At 34.3% G+C, this 18,776-nt stretch overlaps 1 protein-coding gene across 1 annotated transcript in view; it reads left to right on the top strand.

Annotated features, from left to right (window-relative positions):
* The window catches only part of LOC109851462 (vacuolar protein sorting-associated protein 18 homolog), a 42,713-nt gene that overhangs the window by 10,740 nt on the left and 13,197 nt on the right, over positions 1–18,776 (top strand). Inside the window, exons 11-18 of the mRNA XM_020421596.1 lie at positions 156–215; positions 3,120–3,227; positions 5,449–5,609; positions 7,385–7,463; positions 14,351–14,413; positions 14,582–14,712; positions 15,544–15,649; positions 17,932–18,120. Coding sequence (XP_020277185.1) covers positions 156–215; positions 3,120–3,227; positions 5,449–5,609; positions 7,385–7,463; positions 14,351–14,413; positions 14,582–14,712; positions 15,544–15,649; positions 17,932–18,120 — 897 coding nt within the window. The remainder of the gene's footprint in view (positions 1–155; positions 216–3,119; positions 3,228–5,448; positions 5,610–7,384; positions 7,464–14,350; positions 14,414–14,581; positions 14,713–15,543; positions 15,650–17,931; positions 18,121–18,776) is intronic.

The following is an 18,776-nucleotide window of genomic DNA, read 5'->3' as shown; positions in this document are numbered from 1 at the left end:
GGTAGTAGTTCAATTGAGATTTGAAGTTCAGTAGCATCAAGCATGTACATATTTGTGTAGTGTTACGAGAAACTTTAAAGCCAAATTTAGCTGGAGATTTTTTTTTCAAAGCTCTATGACTGCTCCGATAATCTTTTTTCATTTTTCTTTTGCAGATAAACTATACCCTGTCCTTCGAGGAGATCAGCTTAAAGTTTATTGCCATAGGTGAGCAGGTAATATATGAAATACGCATATGTGCCATGAATAAGAATATGTGATCATGATCCTCATTATCACACAAAAGAACATAGGTTTCTTTCCTTAAAAATGAGAGTGACTATGCTTACAAATTGAGATTGATATGAAGGAATTTTACCAAATTTATGGCATCGTATTTTTGCAAATAATACCCTGGAAAGGGCCTAGATTTGTTTTTCCATGTAACATTTCATTCCTCCATTTGTAAATTTCCTTACGTTCAGTTAGGTTCTATGTTTATTCTATCAAATGATTCTATTTTTCTCAACTGATTTCAGCTTTCTATCTGGTGGGAAAGCTTTGGTATACACCTTTACTAGAAACTAGAAACTCTCTAATGGAAAATGCACAAAGGAAACTAGGAAAAAAATAGAAAAGAAGAGAGGTGGGAGAAAGAGTGAAGAGAGAAGGATGCAGAAGAGCATAGGAGATATACATGGACAGCCTCGTCTAAGCATTTCTTTCACCATTTGAACCATTAATATCCAACTAGGAATGACAAAATGCAGCGTGACCTTATCTGTGATAGTGGTCAAGGAATAGGTTTAAAGTTGCTTGATAAAACACACAGATATTAAATGCGGGTACATACAAAGTAATATTTAAGGATTTGCGTTAGAGCATAGATATTCCATATAGGGAAAATGAAAGCATATGGTTTGAAAGTCGAGTTCTTGTCTTCGTTTTCTTAATGATTAGAGCATAGGTATTCCACATAGGAAAAATGAAAGCATATAGTTTGAAACTCTGTTCTTATTTGCCGCTTATCATTCATTTCTTCGTTTATAAAAATACTGGGATGATTTCCCACTCTTCACATTGGATAGTTTATTAAACATGTGTTCTTAAAATTCATGTTCTGATTAATTGTTGGGCAGCATTTTACCTAATTGCTTGTTGCGGAAATTTTTATGTCACAGCCATAGGCTGTCTGGGAACTTTTCCCATTTAGCTTTTAATTAGATCCTTTCGCTTCTTCTTATAACCAAATTGCTCTTCAGTTCCAAAGCAACTAATAGAACTTTGATATTTTGAAATGTTTCACGAGCACAGGTTTGACAACTACTGAAATTTGTGCTAAGTTATTCAAGCTGAGTATCAGCATACCACATAGGTTAAAGCAACATTCTGAGATGAGTTTGGTATTTATTTTTCTCTCCTGTTATCATGCATAGTAAGACCTAAAGTGGTTCTACAGACAAATCTAAGAATTAACTATGTAAGTATTCCCATTGTTATCGAGGCGCGCGTGCCAGGGGCGCCTCGGGCACCAGGCGCTACGACCTGCCGCAAACACGCCCTGCACCAGAGGTGGGGCACGCGCCTAGCGCGCCTGTCGGGCGCACTGAATCCATGCGTCTGTTTCGGGTGAAGCGGGTTTCGGGTTGAAGTGGGTTTCGGGTTTGCTCCTCTCAAACCCTTATGTTTTAGGGTTCTCACAGTGGCTGCTCCTCTCCTCAAACTCTCACAATACGGAGAATGACTTGGTGGATGAGGAGGATGACCTTAGATGGGGTATTGTAGGCGAAGCAACGGGAGTTGAAGAAAATTTTGGACCAACTTTAAGGTCTACTGCTAGGGTTCGAGGATCTTCAAGTGGTATTGCTTCGTCATCTAGGAGGAGCGAGCCGGACTCGGAGGATGAATAAGAGTTCAATGAAGAAGAGAAGGAAACTGAGGATGAGGAAATTCCACTTCAGTTGGATGACGATGATGATGATGACTAGACACTCTGTTATTTTGCTACTTGCTTATTTTGTTTTGTAGACTTTTGCTCGTGTTAGATATTATCTTGCATTGTGATTTGTGAGAATTTTTGAACTTCTCTATGTTATGCATGCTAATTAAGACTCTTTCGTGATTTAGTAGGTGAAATTATATTTCTTAGTCTTTTTATGCGACAATTTATAAACATGTTGCTTATATGCTTCTTTGTCTTATGTTGGAAAATATTAGTTTGAGTTGTGCGCCTCAATTCAGTGAGGCGCGCGCCTCGTTGCGCGCCTTGCGCATGGTGCGCATAAGGGACCTCTGCGCCCCGCATTGCGCCTTGTGCCTCGATAACACCAGGTATTCCTTTAGAGACATAGTAGGAGAATGATTGTAGGACGGGTTTCAAGGAAATAGACTTGGAAGGGGGTTTTATGGGGGCTGACAGAACAAGCTTGATAGTCTTGCTGGTTAGAAGTAAATTGGTGTGGATGGTTAGAAGGAAAGTTTGGTACCGGTTGATTCCAATCAGTCCTCTTCACATTGTGTATGAGAGTTTTTGCAGTCTCTTTTCTTTTGGACAACATTAAGTGCTTATCAGATTGTAGCTTAATCCATCTAGGTTGTTATCCTAGGTCGACAATCTCACCAGTGACGTGCATGCATACATACATACACATGAAAGAGTTATTTTAGATATCGGACAGACTCCTCATCGTGTACGTTTCCACATATAGGCTTATGTATATAAGTCTTTTGTGATCTGACTAAAGCAACTACTGAAATTGAATTCCTGAAGGAGGTCCAAGGCTGGGCCTGAGGCTGAGTTTTAAATGTTAATTATGACACACAAGCTTTTTTAGTACTTAATTCTTTTATTTCTTTTCTTTCCTAATATTGCAGTATCCATTGTTCTTCCTTTTCTCTTCTTACGACAAGTAAATCCTTCAAGTGAGATCTACTAACCGTTATTGTCTTTTCCCAAAGTTTTGATCCCTGTTACATTTGGTGTGTTCTCTGAAAGTTTTTACTTCCAATGCATGAAAAAGATTCCACTTTATCATTGAGGGAATGACCTCATTATATTTTTGCTAGTGGCATTACCGTTCTCATTTTTATCTTTAGAATTAAAGTTCTTTAGTTTTTGCATCTCTCTTTCTTATGTGCAGGATGCTCTTAGGACGTTCTTATTAAGAAAGCTTGATAATCTTACAAGAGATGATAAGTGCCAAATTACAATGATCTCTACATGGACTACTGAGCTGTATTTGGACAAGGTTGTGCTTTTGGAACATGCAGATTACTCACACATAAAAACTTATGCAATATATTTTTGTTGGTACATTGTGTTGATAAAGTTCCCAAAAGAACTGATACATCGGAATCCCTTCTTCTTTTCCTTATTACGATTATGGTTTTGTGTTTACATGCCGACTTTTGCTAAATTAAATTTACTAGATAGATGACTTTTTCCCATCAGTACTTAATTCAGGAATAAGCATAAATATCAGAAAATGCTGATGCATGGAAAAAAATCTCCTCTACATAATGCTTGTTATTTCCTAGAGTAATTTCCAAATCATTTTTGGTTACCTATTTAGTGGGTTATGGTTCATACTTTTTGTTTCTTGCTTAATATTGGTCATCAGGATAAAATGATTTCCTTGTCGTTAAAACCTCAACATTGTTTGGTATAAAACCTTTAGGTGAACAAGTTGAATGGCTGAAGTTGTTTAATTGGACAATCACTTCGCTGTGAATTATTAGGACATTATTATTGTTTGATCATTCGTCACCAAGGATGTTTTGAGCAAATGTACCTACCTGAACATCATGTTGATCATATCTTGGCTTGCCAATTCATAGTCTTTGGTACTTATCCTTTGCTATCCAATATGGTAAATTTACGGATGTCCTCGCATGCCATTGCTGTTACTATGGGTTCTCATCTATAAAGTTCAATATTTCAATTGAACATAAGTTTCACAAATCTATGTAGTGTTTCTTTTTCATTTTTGATTTAAACATCAATCATATGATCTATTAATCTAACCCTCGGGTGCATTCGTTGCTCCTCAGCATATTTCAACTTCTGTTCATCTAAGCTCCTGAGAAGGTAAACTGTACTTAATGAAATAGAACATTTTCGATCAGTCCATAATTTTTAATGACTGTAGTTTAAATGAACGTTGCACATCTAATTGTCTGCAATAACTATTAATTAGTTTATTGATTTGAGTGGCTACGCTCACTATTAATCTATATTTCAGTAGTTTATGTGCATCTGGATTTCTTAGACTAATCTCTTTGTTGTTGAAATTATATTCCTGTCCAAGGAAATATGAGTTTTTTTATAGTTGATGGGAGTCGTAATTTAGAAACAACATTGTTTTTATCAGTTATATCAAAGTCATTTATTTTGAATGGAGATTTCACTTTTAGTAAAATTGTTACGTCATATGCAAGACAAGCATTTGCTAACCTGAAGTTAGTGCTATCATTGGTTTGCTTTGTTTTTGGCATTTTATTGCATGTATAGATATGTCCCAGTGAATCTTAGTGCAAACTTTGTATGTGCTACTACATTTTGAACAACTTTAACTTGCACATCACTATCATTTGTTTTTTTGTTCTACTTCATACGTTCAATTTCTAGGTCTTGTTAGCCCTCAGTAGAATCCAAGACCTTTTCTTTTTTGTGCCTTAACTTTTGTTCCACCTAATCCCAGTTCCTTTGTTATACTTAAAATTCCTGTTTTTTAACCTTCGGATGCATTATTCTAGCATAACCACCTTGTTCTCTCTTATGTTGAACTCAGAATCTAACATTTAATGTTGCATAAATACAATTTGAGAATCAAATACTAATATATGATCTCAACTAATTTCTTGATTTGGCTTCCATCTCCTGAAGCCAGCCAACCTCAAACAAACAAAGCACATACCCACTTGAACCCCATCCCTACCCCATCTCTAACCTCTAATTCTGGTCAATTTAGGAACCACTACATCTCTTTTTAAGAAAGTCAAGGACTCAAGGTTGACCATTCTAATTTTTCATCTACTTGTGCTATCAATAGTTCGAGCTTAATAAAGAAACCATCTGCTTATCAACTTCTTTTTCAGTCGCTAGCTATTACGTTTCTTATAAATCAATATTGACATGATTCGTAGGTTAGTTTTTCCTTATTGTGTAGTCTCTGAGACCAGCATGTTCAAATTGAAGCAATTTTTTTTTGTTGACATCACCATAAAATCGTACAACATTTTTGGTCTATTTGAAACTACAACCGTAGGCTCAACATCCAATCATTTCTTCTGCAGTACAGTCAATTTTTTTATCGATTAAAGCTATAACATTAGAAATATATATGGGATAAATGTTCAACGAACCATGATTTTTTACAATTTTTTTTTTCAGAAATAAATAGTTTTCTCATATTCAGGGATTTATCAAGGCATGTTGGGTTTGACTATTATTTTATCTAAACTATGTAGATCAATCGTCTATTGCTGGAAGATGACACAGCCACAGTTAATAATGTCTCATTCGCAAGCAGTGATTCGGATTACCAATCAATTATCATGGAATTTCGGGCCTTCCTTAGTGATTCCAAGGATGTATTGGACGAGGCAACGACAATGAGGTTATTAGAGAGGTGAGATAATTCATATACTACATGTGTATTGTTCTAGCTCCACACCTTATACTTGTTAGGGATCATTATAGATCAGATACGTCGCATGCTATCCTGCAAAATCACTTATCCTTGATTTTTGACCTTTTTGGCGAAGCTTTGCTATATGATCTGTCTGCTATCACAAGGGTCATGGAGAAAGGTTCTTTTAGTCCAAAGTTTCCATGTATTATGTAGGTTACAAATTGCATACACTCTTATATTGCAAGATAAGAACTTCACAGTACTATAATATTTCACGATAAGAGTTATATAGCACTATTCTATTTCAAGATAAGAACTATGTGGTGGACAGGGACGTGCACATATGTAAGACCCCATTATATTTGTGTTGGCTCATTTTCCATTCATCATACTCACCATTTCGCAATTCCACTATGACTGTGAGGAAACAAAATGACGTAAAAACTTTTAAGGTCTTTTGCAAACTGTACATATGCAAGATGTCCTAATTGATGGGAAGTATTCTCCCCCGGATAGTCTCTTAAATCTTTAATATTGAAATTAATCCCTCAAATCACTGAAATTGCTATTAGGTGACTAGGTCCTCTGGCTCTTAAATCTTACTACCATTACTCTTTATTGGAAGGATTAATTTCAAACAACTTATAAGAATTTGGGACCTAATAGTAATTTCAATGATTGGAGGGACTAATTTTGAGGTAACTTATAAGAATTAAGAACCTAATGGAAAATTTAATGATTTGACAGACTAATTTCAAAATAGTAAAGGTTTAAGGGACTAATCTTGAAATAGCCCTAATAGGAAACACGCTGGGATAACCATCAAATTGCTGTTTTAACTAGTGAAACTCTTCAAATTTTTTTCTTCAATGTTCAATTGTGACATGGTTTCTTCCACATAAATTGTTCCTTATTATTTTTTTCATGATCATTGCATGATTTTCCTTCGCCATTTCAACTATTAATTATTTGAACTGGTGGTAGTGAAAAATATGAAGCATTTTAGTAACATTCAAAAAGTCATATAAGGTACTAATTTTTTCTTGAGTTTTTGTGCCAAAGATCTTTCTGGGACTTTGAGAGTCGGAGTTTTTGGCAATGATTTTTTGTTGGGAAATGTTTCCTCTCAACTTCCAGCTTTTCGGTACAATCTATCATGCTACTGTATTTCTCTTAAGGGAAACATCTTTTGACTATCTTTTAATTTTCATCCAGCTATAAACAATTAAACATAACTAATGGTGCTTCCTATTAATAAAACATGTAGTTTCCATGATAAGGTCATATGATATTATGAAATCTAGAATGGTCATGCATATTTCACTCATTGGTTGCCATCCATGACTTCCATGAACATTTTTGTATCAGTTACGAGTATGCGCCTTTGCATATTTTGCTCGAACATGACATTTGAGTCTCCTAAATAGTATATATGTATTCATGCTTCCTCAAGTTTTTTACTGTGTCCCTGTGTAACTTAAAGTTTGGGTACTCTACTTTTGTCCTTTTAAATCTTCCGGTTTTTATTCCTTGTTTTCCAATGTAGTTATTGTTTTAAAATCTGAGAAGTATGATGTATACCTCAGTCCATTTTTAATCTAACACCATGGTTCTGTTTTCATCATATATTTGAGGTGGACTGCCTACAAACAAGCTCTATTTAGTTTTAGTTTATGCGTGGGAATCATCTTGCTAACTTTATCATTTCACATAGCAGCAATTTTTGTTACAAAGAAATGTTTATATGTTGCATCTTTCCGAAACATTTGCAGTTATGGCAGAGTTGATGAACTCGTATTCTTTGCCAGTCTTAAGGAGCATTACGAAATTGTTATTCATCATTATATCCAGGTGTGTTCGTTGTTCTACATTATGTTCTGAGTTCCTATTCCGAACCTGTATATATTAGTTTTATGCTTTTATTTCCTTTTCTTAGTATATTACACCGGATGTATCTTTCTAATCAATTTAGTTTTCTAAGTTAATTCCTCTGCTAGCTTGAATTGATATCCTTGAACAATTTACACGTAACATTTATTTGTATTTATCTTTTGTTGATTCATCTAGATCAGGAACATTTCATCAGGGAATTATTTCGTGAGTTTCTTATTTTGTAATTCTTTTCAATTTCCATATGGCTCATTGAATAAGTTTTCTCAACTTTTACTAACCTTCAACCCACTTTTAGTATGAACGCTGCATAATCCGCAATGCTGAGTGTGCAGGTTAAATGGCAGAAAAACTAAATGATAAAACGAGCAAAGAAATCTGCATGCCAGGGTGATGAAATATTTGAGATTGGACATTTATGGAAAAAATCATAACTTACCTGGATCTTCATAAATGTGGATCAATTAGGGGAACGGGGAAAAATGTCAGGATGATTAGATCTTTTATTGGAGAACAGGAAGAAAATCATAAAAGTGCATTTGTTACGCCGATCTTCTGACATATGGGTCAGTTGGGTGCAAGTTAATTCTAATCCTTTTGTGTTTTTTTTTTGGGGGGGTGGGGGGTGGTTGGACATTTATGGAAAAAATCATAACTTACCTGGATCTTCATAAATGTGGATCAATTAGGGGAACGGGGAAAAATGTCAGGATGATTAGATCTTTTATTGGAGAACAGGAAGAAAATCATAAAAGTGCATTTGTTACGCCGATCTTCTGACATATGGGTCAGTTGGGTGCAAGTTAATTCTAATCCTTTTGTGTTTTTTTTTTGGGGGGGTGGGGGGTGGTTGGCAATGATTTTTTGTTGGGAAATGTTTCCTCTCAACTTCCAGCTTTTCGGTACAATCTATCATGCTACTGTATTTCTCTTAAGGGAAACATCTTTTGACTATCTTTTAATTTTCATCCAGCTATAAACAATTAAACATAACTAATGGTGCTTCCTATTAATAAAACATGTAGTTTCCATGATAAGGTCATATGATATTATGAAATCTAGAATGGTCATGCATATTTCACTCATTGGTTGCCATCCATGACTTCCATGAACATTTTTGTATCAGTTACGAGTATGCGCCTTTGCATATTTTGCTCGAACATGACATTTGAGTCTCCTAAATAGTATATATGTATTCATGCTTCCTCAAGTTTTTTACTGTGTCCCTGTGTAACTTAAAGTTTGGGTACTCTACTTTTGTCCTTTTAAATCTTCCGGTTTTTATTCCTTGTTTTCCAATGTAGTTATTGTTTTAAAATCTGAGAAGTATGATGTATACCTCAGTCCATTTTTAATCTAACACCATGGTTCTGTTTTCATCATATATTTGAGGTGGACTGCCTACAAACAAGCTCTATTTAGTTTTAGTTTATGCGTGGGAATCATCTTGCTAACTTTATCATTTCACATAGCAGCAATTTTTGTTACAAAGAAATGTTTATATGTTGCATCTTTCCGAAACATTTGCAGTTATGGCAGAGTTGATGAACTCGTATTCTTTGCCAGTCTTAAGGAGCATTACGAAATTGTTATTCATCATTATATCCAGGTGTGTTCGTTGTTCTACATTATGTTCTGAGTTCCTATTCCGAACCTGTATATATTAGTTTTATGCTTTTATTTCCTTTTCTTAGTATATTACACCGGATGTATCTTTCTAATCAATTTAGTTTTCTAAGTTAATTCCTCTGCTAGCTTGAATTGATATCCTTGAACAATTTACACGTAACATTTATTTGTATTTATCTTTTGTTGATTCATCTAGATCAGGAACATTTCATCAGGGAATTATTTCGTGAGTTTCTTATTTTGTAATTCTTTTCAATTTCCATATGGCTCATTGAATAAGTTTTCTCAACTTTTACTAACCTTCAACCCACTTTTAGTATGAACGCTGCATAATCCGCAATGCTGAGTGTGCAGGTTAAATGGCAGAAAAACTAAATGATAAAACGAGCAAAGAAATCTGCATGCCAGGGTGATGAAATATTTGAGATTGGACATTTATGGAAAAAATCATAACTTACCTGGATCTTCATAAATGTGGATCAATTAGGGGAACGGGGAAAAATGTCAGGATGATTAGATCTTTTATTGGAGAACAGGAAGAAAATCATAAAAGTGCATTTGTTACGCCGATCTTCTGACATATGGGTCAGTTGGGTGCAAGTTTGAATCCACTTTGCAGGAAGGGCTTGTGAGATCCAAGTACTTACGAGACCGGTTTGAAAGTTCTATTTAATTTATCAGATTAGATTCCTTTTTTTAAGCTAGCGAGTTGTATGATATAGTTAGTTGAAATTTGGGATAACATGTGGCTAGAGGTGGAAACCAATTGAATTAATGAATCCACTTTGCAGGAAGGGCTTGTGAGATCCAAGTACTTACGAGACCGGTTTGAAAGTTCTATTTAATTTATCAGATTAGATTCCTTTTTTTAAGCTAGCGAGTTGTATGATATAGTTAGTTGAAATTTGGGATAACATGTGGCTAGAGGTGGAAACCAATTGAATTAAATCGAATAGTAAGCTATTCGAATATGAATTTGACTCACTTTGGTTATTTGAATTTAAACCGAATATCAAAATGGTATTCGAATTCGATTAGGATAAATAACATAAAATTTGACTATTGTTCATGAATGTTCTTATGGCACAATTGGTTAAGGAATTAGGTTCGCGATTTAGGGGTTTTTGACTTAGGCATTTTACTTACTATTCTTATAACATTTTATTATACACACACACACACATATTTATGAACTATTATTTTCCCATAAAAATATTTCTAAGCTATTATTTTATATAATATAGGTACAAATAGTGAAATATTTAAATATTATTTAAAAAGAAAATGTCATATAATGTAATAATGTATAAATATAAACATCCTACTATAGGTTTCATAATTTAAATCTACAAAGCTTTATAATTTGGCAAGCTCATTTTAACATTGAAAACTTCTCCATTACTTTTTATTTACACTAATTTATATAATTTAAAAAATATTAATCTACATCTAAATTAACTTATGAATATATCAATCAAATTTTAAATAACCTCTAGTCAAACATAATCTCGTAGGCTTAAATAAAAAACTATTTTTAATAGATATTATGTTTGTGTTGATGTATGTGGGCATGATATACATCTCAAATATAATTTTATAATAGGAGGAATATAGTTTGTAGTAAATTAAATTTATAGGACTCAAATGTAAAATGTGAACAAATATTTAATAATTAGTAATCAAACGTGAATATGCTTCTGGTTAAATCCTATTCGCTTATGTATCGAATACTAAAATGTATTTGTTTATCGTTAAATGAACTATTGAATCGAATATAACTGAATACCTAGACCAATAATTAACGAACTATTTGTTAATTATTTGGTTTGTTTCCAACCCTACATGTAGCTTTACTTGCGTCATCTTTTCTAGTTTGTGTACTTAGTTGATTCTTGTCCTTGCGAACTATGAGTGGGTTGATCCCATTTTTTGCATGCGTTTTGCTATCCGCGCGGAGTGTGCCTTGCTAGTCGGTGCTATCTGCATGATCATTGAAGTTAGCAAGGTTGCTGATAGCGGATCGCGGTGCATCACGGCGAGGTACCGCTAAAGCTATTTGTGGCTATTACGGCAAAATAGCGGCAAATAGCCCACAGTCAAATAGCGGTCAAATATAAATATATTTAAATATTCTAAATAATAAGACAAATCATATAAAAAATTTAAAAATTTTACAAATGCATACTAGATGCCTAAACATGAAATAGATGTGTAATAATTACATAATATTAACAAAGTATTATAATTATAAAGATTAAAGAATAAAAAAACGTACCTATTTATCAAAAAGACCGTTATTTGTCCCATTTCTTCAACAAATGGACTATTAAATATTAATTAATGAATAATTGTAACAAATAGCACTGTAGAGTCTATAAATTAGTAAATTTGAAAGGCGTCACAAACAAGTTTCGCTCCATCACCAATAAACATATAAAAGAAGTCCAAAATAATTAAAATTGCTAGATTATCCATGCTTAACCCTGGAATATAATATATAAGTACTGGATATCGAATTCTCAAACCACACCCCATCATGTCCAATATTTTCATGATAGAGGTAAAGACGCTAAAACTAAACGTGCGCAACTAGAGAGGGAACTAGTTCCAACAAAAGGAATACGCACGAAGTTCAAACCAGTTAAAGTAGAGAGGTGAAGATGTTACAAACTAAGCGAGGACAACAAGAGAGAGAGCTAATTCCCACAAAAGAAATTGACTGCCTGAAAATTTTATTCTTATAGAGTTAAACAACATAAGGAGATGTTGCTGCTTACATTTTTCTCTCTGTTGCAGACGAAGCCCAACAGAGAGATGTTGCTGCTGCTGGTCGTCGGAGGGAAGTGCTGCTGGTCGCTGGAGGGAAGGTTTGTTGTAGCCGGAGTGTCGTCGGAGGAAGTGAGAGAGAGAGAAAGGTGAGACCGTGAGAGAGATGGCGTGAGATGTTGCCGACGGCGTTGACTGGAGGTGGCGCTGAGAGTCGTCGCCGGAGGACGTGAAATAGAGGCACAAGAGGGAGAGGCACCGGAGGCGGCTAGGGCATATTCGGGAGTCAGAGAGATGAATTTTAAAAGATGGGTTCGGGTCGGGTTCGGGGAGGGTTTTAACAGTATAAGTTAGCGGTTTTAAGCGCTAAACCCCGCGATCACGCGCTTTTGACCGCGTTTCGAGCAAAAAGCGGTTTTCTCCGCCAAAACACCCCGTTATCCCCTATCTCGGCCCAGTGAAGCCCCGCGACCGCGAAACGCGTCGTTATAGCGTCGCTATTTCCCGCTTTTTACAACACTGGAAGTTAGATGTTAAAAAATTATCTGTATATGAGGAAATATTCGTATATGTCAGGATGCAAACATGTTTACTAGAATATTTATCTAATATAAGATATAGTTATAGATACGAACATGTACTGAAATATCTTGATCCATATCTGCAATATCAGAATATATGTTCGTCATAAAGTTATAACAATATTATTCCTTAGATTAATGAATGCTAGGTTGATTTTCATGATCAAGAGCAATGTTGAAAATAGCGATAACGCATAACGTAACGCTCACATCCGGTTAACGTAAAACGCAAAATAGCGTAACTCTTAACATAGGTTAAATAATTTATTATTATTTAAATATTTTATAGATGCATAATATTCAAAATCAAATAATATGAATAATCATCATAGTTTTCGAACATATCATCATAAAAATACTATTACAAATCAATATATCATAACAATTTCACAACAAAATCAACCATGTATCCCTTAACAATCATTCCAGAAGCATAGTCGTTAAAAAAAATATACATAATACATTATCACAGTAAGTTCTAGTAGGTAATAACACATCATAAATCTAAAACATCTAATAGTAATCTAAGTGAAGTTACAACTTTTATTTTTGAAAGAAAAGTACCAGTTTTTATTACTTCTAAATCTGATTAATTAGAAAAAAGGTAATTAGTAATTCTTTGATCTCTTTTTAATGTTTTTCAGTGCAAAATCTGATTAATTTGAAAAAAAAAACTCAATCACAACCATCAAAATTCTTTTAAAAATCAAGCCCAGCCCTTGAATAATTTAACCTAAGCTATGGAGCGCTATGAAGACGCGTTACAGAGCGTACGCTATTTTGTTTCTACGCTATTTTCCAATGCTACGTAGCGATAAGGTAGCGCTATGTTACGCTATGCGCTATTTTGCGCTACGTTATTTTCTACACTGATCAAGAGATCTAATCTTAGCTTTTTCAGATATAACAAACATAGTAATGAACTCTCTTGTATCATATGGACTATATTTTTTCTTAATATTATCGAGTTTTCTCATATCTGTTTTGTTTCTGCATGTTCTGCTTATGTTTTCACATGTATATCCATATTTGCATCCAATTTTAGCAGATATTGATATGAATTTTTCTTACCGAGATATATCCATATGTGTATCCGTAATTGGTAAGTGGATACGATACTAAGTATCATGTCATGTCTGATCTGTATCCGAACAGTATATGCACCCTTGCTGATAGGGGGAAGACCAAACTGAAGATTACTGTGAGTTCAAGATAATCAATTGTATAGGTTGATGTTTGATATTACTGGTAACTGAATATTTTCACTTTGCTTTAAAATCTTCCCTTCCCACAAAGGCAAGAAGAATTTTTTGGATCCCATAAAGATGTTCTTGGAGATATCCATTTTTTAAATCCCATTAAGGCAGGAAGATATTTTTAATCCCATAAAGATGATCATTTTTGTTGAGTTAAGATTATAGAGTGGATAAATTTCAGATAGTCGGCAATGTCAGATTTTTCTGTAAATTCACTGTATAATTCCTGTAAAGAAATCAACAAGTTGACAGGTGTAGTCTTTATGGCATTAAGTTTTTTAACGTTTATGGCAAAATTTGTTTCTCATACAAGAAATAGTTGGTTGTTATGCTATTAATTATGTTTTCTTTATAACTTTTATATGACTTAATGTATGATTTATTGTGATAAACAATGTAATGCTGAATTTAGAATAATATTTGCTATGCTTAAAGTGTTATGAATGATTGTCTTGTATGAAGGAAACTACATATTATTGCATACACTAGTTGTCATTTTTTTCATTTGGCACAGCAGAGGTTTCATTCCCGTCTTTTCATATTTAATCAATTCTACCATGATGATTATTCTCACACTTCAGACCAGTAATATTTCTTTACTTTTGATGGTCCTTAGCAAGGAGAAACAAAGAAGGCGTTAGAGGTCCTCCAGAAGCCTAATGTCTGCATTGATCTTCAGGTAAGAAGATTTTCCTGAGAAGATGCTACTAATTTTTGTTTGTATTTCATTTTTCCTCGCGAGTTCTGAAGGTAAGTTTTATACATTTCTTATTTTCCTTTAATTTAACACTCTTTTGTTAAGTAAAAATACTTTGTGTAAACTGTCGTAAATTATTTTTTCCTGCAGTATAAATTTGCTCCGGATCTGATCATGCTTGATGCTTATGAGACTGTTGAAGCATGGATGGCTAACAACAAGCTGAATCCAAGAAAACTAATACCAGCAATGATGCGCTACGCTAGCGAACCACATGCAAAGTAATTATTGTTGACTTTCCCCCCTTTTATTCTTTGCTTTTCAAACGTAATTATTTGCAAACTGTATATGTTTTTAGTTTTTAATATTTAGAAAGTTTTTTTTTGGTGAATATTCTTTTTCTTGGTTGCTGATATTAGTTATCATTTTATACTGGTTGAGGAGATTTAAATCGTAATGCCTGAGAATTTACTTGTAACTAATAATGTCGCCAGCAGCAGAAGTTGCTTTAGTTTGTAGGCAATATGGAGTTAAATAGTGCATGTTAGTATGCACATGCGGTGCAGTGTATGGGAGGAATCATTTGCGTGGGTGAAGTGCATAAGAACTTGTAGAGTGACACATAAAATTGTGCATATATTTGTAATTTAAGTGAAATTTTATAAAATGAGGACAAGACTTGAAATTGGTGTAGGTTGGTCATTATTATGAAAGAGAAAATAAACAAGTTGAAAGTACAAGAAATGATTGTGTCATCATATATCTCTGATAATACCTGGAAGGAGGCAAGGAATGAATACATCATAAGCGGTTTAGGTATTGTATGAATCAAGGACAAGGTAAGCGAATTCGAATAAAGAATTTATTGACTTCAGCGACAATGGAAGCACTTGAGTTGTATTCAGTCGGAGTAGAGGGATATCTTTATATAACACCTTGGAAAATTTGAGTAAAGAATTTACCATCAATATGAATACTTTGTGAAGAAGTGTTTATGATGCTGAAGTGCTTATGGTTTTCCTTAAGGCGAATATTTGCTTGGCTGTGTTGGTAATGACAATTATTTATTTATTTCTTTTCTGGGGGCTGATGACAACTACTATTTTGGTCAGGAATGAGACCCATGAGGTTATCAAGTATTTGGAATACTGCGTCCATCATTTGCATAATGAAGATCCTGGAGTGCACAACCTGTTGCTTTCCTTGTATGCAAAGCAGGTTGGACATGTTTTTTTATTTCAGTTTTAACTGGGCAACATGTGTTTCCTTGTCTCTAGGTCTTTTATTTTTATTTAATTAGCTATGGTTGTACTTCATGCTACTTAAACACATATCAAATTTATTTTCCTTTATTCCTTAAAAAATATCCTTTGATTATAAGCACTAGTTGCTAGTAAATGTACCTGTACAACAGTTTCCATTGTACTTTACGGAATTTCTTTATGTTGCTGCAATTTTTCCTATATACTTTACCATCTCGTGTGCCTTTCGCCTAATTGCTGGAGGGATATAAACTTTATTAATTCAGCACCCTTGCTAAAAATCTGATAATTTTGAATACAATTATCTTCATTTTGCTGATGGACATTATAATAATTCTAGTCATGCATCTTTTCATCTTCTTTATCACTTAGAATGCACGAGCATGCTACACTACTTCTGGGTGATTCTTCTTCTTCTTCTTCTTCTTCTTCTTCCCTCTTGTAACTCATAGCCTCTCTTTAAGTAATTGATCTTTTATCATTCTGTTTCTAACACCTATCTTACAATCTTGTACACACATGAGAAGCTTAACTGAGCTAACTATTCTGTTTCTTACTAGAATTATTTAGAGCAAATCATTAGGTTTTCCATTGTAGAAATCACTTGCAATAGACTAAGGTCTCCTGTTGATTGCCTACAAAACATAGGTCTATGACATACAAGTATGATAGGTATCAGAAATGCATATTTAATTGTATTTCTGTAAACTTTGATTAGTGGCATATACAAGTAGTTTATCAACAAGATATCACAATAAATTACTTGTTAGATGTGGAGATGAAATTTAAGTGGAAATATTGCGGGAAAAATATATGATTTGGAATTTTAATAGATCTTATCCACCTAAGAAACTTGAGTAGATATACATCTTGCCCCTTCCTGTATGATAGATACCTAAAGGTTATAGTGAAATAGAGATCTTATTTGATGTGGAATTTAAGTACAGCTAATCTTGTAGATGTGGGATTTTTAAAATCTATAAATAGCTTTGTTGTGTACAAAAGCAGAGAGCACATGTAAATGGAAGCAATCCAAATCCTTCATCAATCAACATCATATGTTATGAACATAAAATAACTCAATACATAACAGTTTTGAGCAGATCATTTGCTTTATTTGATATGTTAGCAGTACCCACAAATTAAGATAAAGATATTATAGATCCGTAAATATTTTTTGACATCCTTTGTAATACCAGTGCGGAAAAAAGCCCCGCTTTTTGCTTCTTGAGCGTTTTGCAGGGCGGATGCGGGGCTTTATGCTCAAAAACACGGTAGAAACCTTGTAAAAGCGCTGTTAATTGCTTTGAAAATACAAATATGGGTTTATATGATACTCGATCGGAACCCGAACCTGACCCCTTTTTATAAGTAAAACCGTCTGTGTTTCTCGTTCTCTCCTCTTGGCTTCTGCAACTCGAGACAAAAATAAACCTTAACCCTAGCTCCGGCTCCACCAGCATTGTCCACTGCCTCCAGCCAACCACCACCTTTGGCCCCCAAATCCACCTCCAAATTCTTCTCCCTCAAGTGCCGCCTGGCGCCTTCACCATCACCATCACGACATCACCTTCTGTTGAGCTCCTCATTGAAGCTCACCATCAACATCTCCAATCGAAGCTCGTCATTACCATCATCATCTCTAGTCAAAGCTGACTCCTTTATCTCCTTCTCGAGTCGAAGTCACTTCCTTTTCGCAGTCCTCTCCTCAGACATCAAGCTTCAGAGCTCGACTTTTTGCATTCGTAGAATTTTTCATATTTTTCTTGAATTTTGTTATTTGTTTTGGATATTTATACATATTTAAACTGGATCGTTATTTTTACTTGGTGTTTTTTGTCCACTAAAGCCCCAGAAAGTTTGAGCGGGGCCTCACCGCTTTGTTAGCTTCCCTCTTTCCACAACCTCGTATAATATACACACAGAGACACAACTAATCAACATATATTTGTTCAAACTATCCAATTAGCAGATAAAAATTTGTGGATTTGGATACAACACTGTTGCAATGAAACAAAGGAAACTTACAGAAAAAAAAGGAGAAACGCGCTTTGAGTTAATTTCTAAGTTACTAGACTACCCATGCATTTTTAGTGGTGTTCCATCATTTTCCTTTGGATGTGAATGATTTTCGGAATGTGGGAAATTTAACAGGATTTTGGCACGACTCCATTGTTTTAAAAAATATATTAATATTGATATGTATGTCACACTGACCTCTGTTGGTTCTTTATCCAGGAGGATGATAGTGCGCTCTTGCGGTTTCTACAATGCAAATTTGGCAAGGGTCGAATAAGTGGCCCTGAATGTTTTTATGATCCCAAGTATGCATTACGATTATGCCTGAAGGAAAAACGAATGCGTGCTTGTGTCCATATTTATAGTATGATGTCTATGCATGAAGAAGCTGTTGCTCTTGCATTGCAGGTAATTCTATCAGTAAATGTTTATCCTTACAATTTTTTTTCATCCTTTACTATTTTTCAACTCTTGCCTGAGTTTGTTTAATTAGTTTTATTGCATCAATTATTACATCACCATGGAAGTGTCCAACCAATGAAGATCATGGTTTTTAACATGTAAAATTCGGCTACCTAATCTTGGTTGTGGTATAACGATTGTCATTTTCATCAAATTTATTCTTTTTATGACTGTGAAAACAAAAGGTACTACCAAATTTATTTGCTTGGTGAATAAATTAAAAACTCCTCATTTAAGTTAACATAGTTATTCCGTTCAAAATAAACATATTGGCCACTCTGAGAGAGGAAAGAGAAACCATTATCTAGTCCAAATGTAAAATATCTCTAGGACTTCCAAATAGTATTCTTCATTTTGTTAAATCTTAAATAATCGGCAATGCCTCTTCCTTTTGTATTTCTGTTGAGCATGCTTCCGTATTTCCACACTAGTATAGTCTTTTCTATGATCCATCACGTCTGGAGGAGCTCCATTTTTGTTATGCTATTTTTTTGTTTGTGCTAGGCATTAAAGAGCCATTGATATTGAGATTGCAGTACTTCTTCAAAAGTTTTCATTATCATTCCAGATATTCATTTTCTGAATGACTGCACCATAACAAG

The sequence above is a fragment of the Asparagus officinalis genome, chromosome 8 (assembly GCF_001876935.1).
Source record: "Asparagus officinalis chromosome 8, Aspof.V1, whole genome shotgun sequence".
Taxonomy (NCBI): Eukaryota; Viridiplantae; Streptophyta; class Magnoliopsida; order Asparagales; family Asparagaceae; genus Asparagus; species Asparagus officinalis.
Note: the sequence above shows the minus strand (reverse complement) of the source record. Positions and strands in the feature narration are given on the sequence as shown.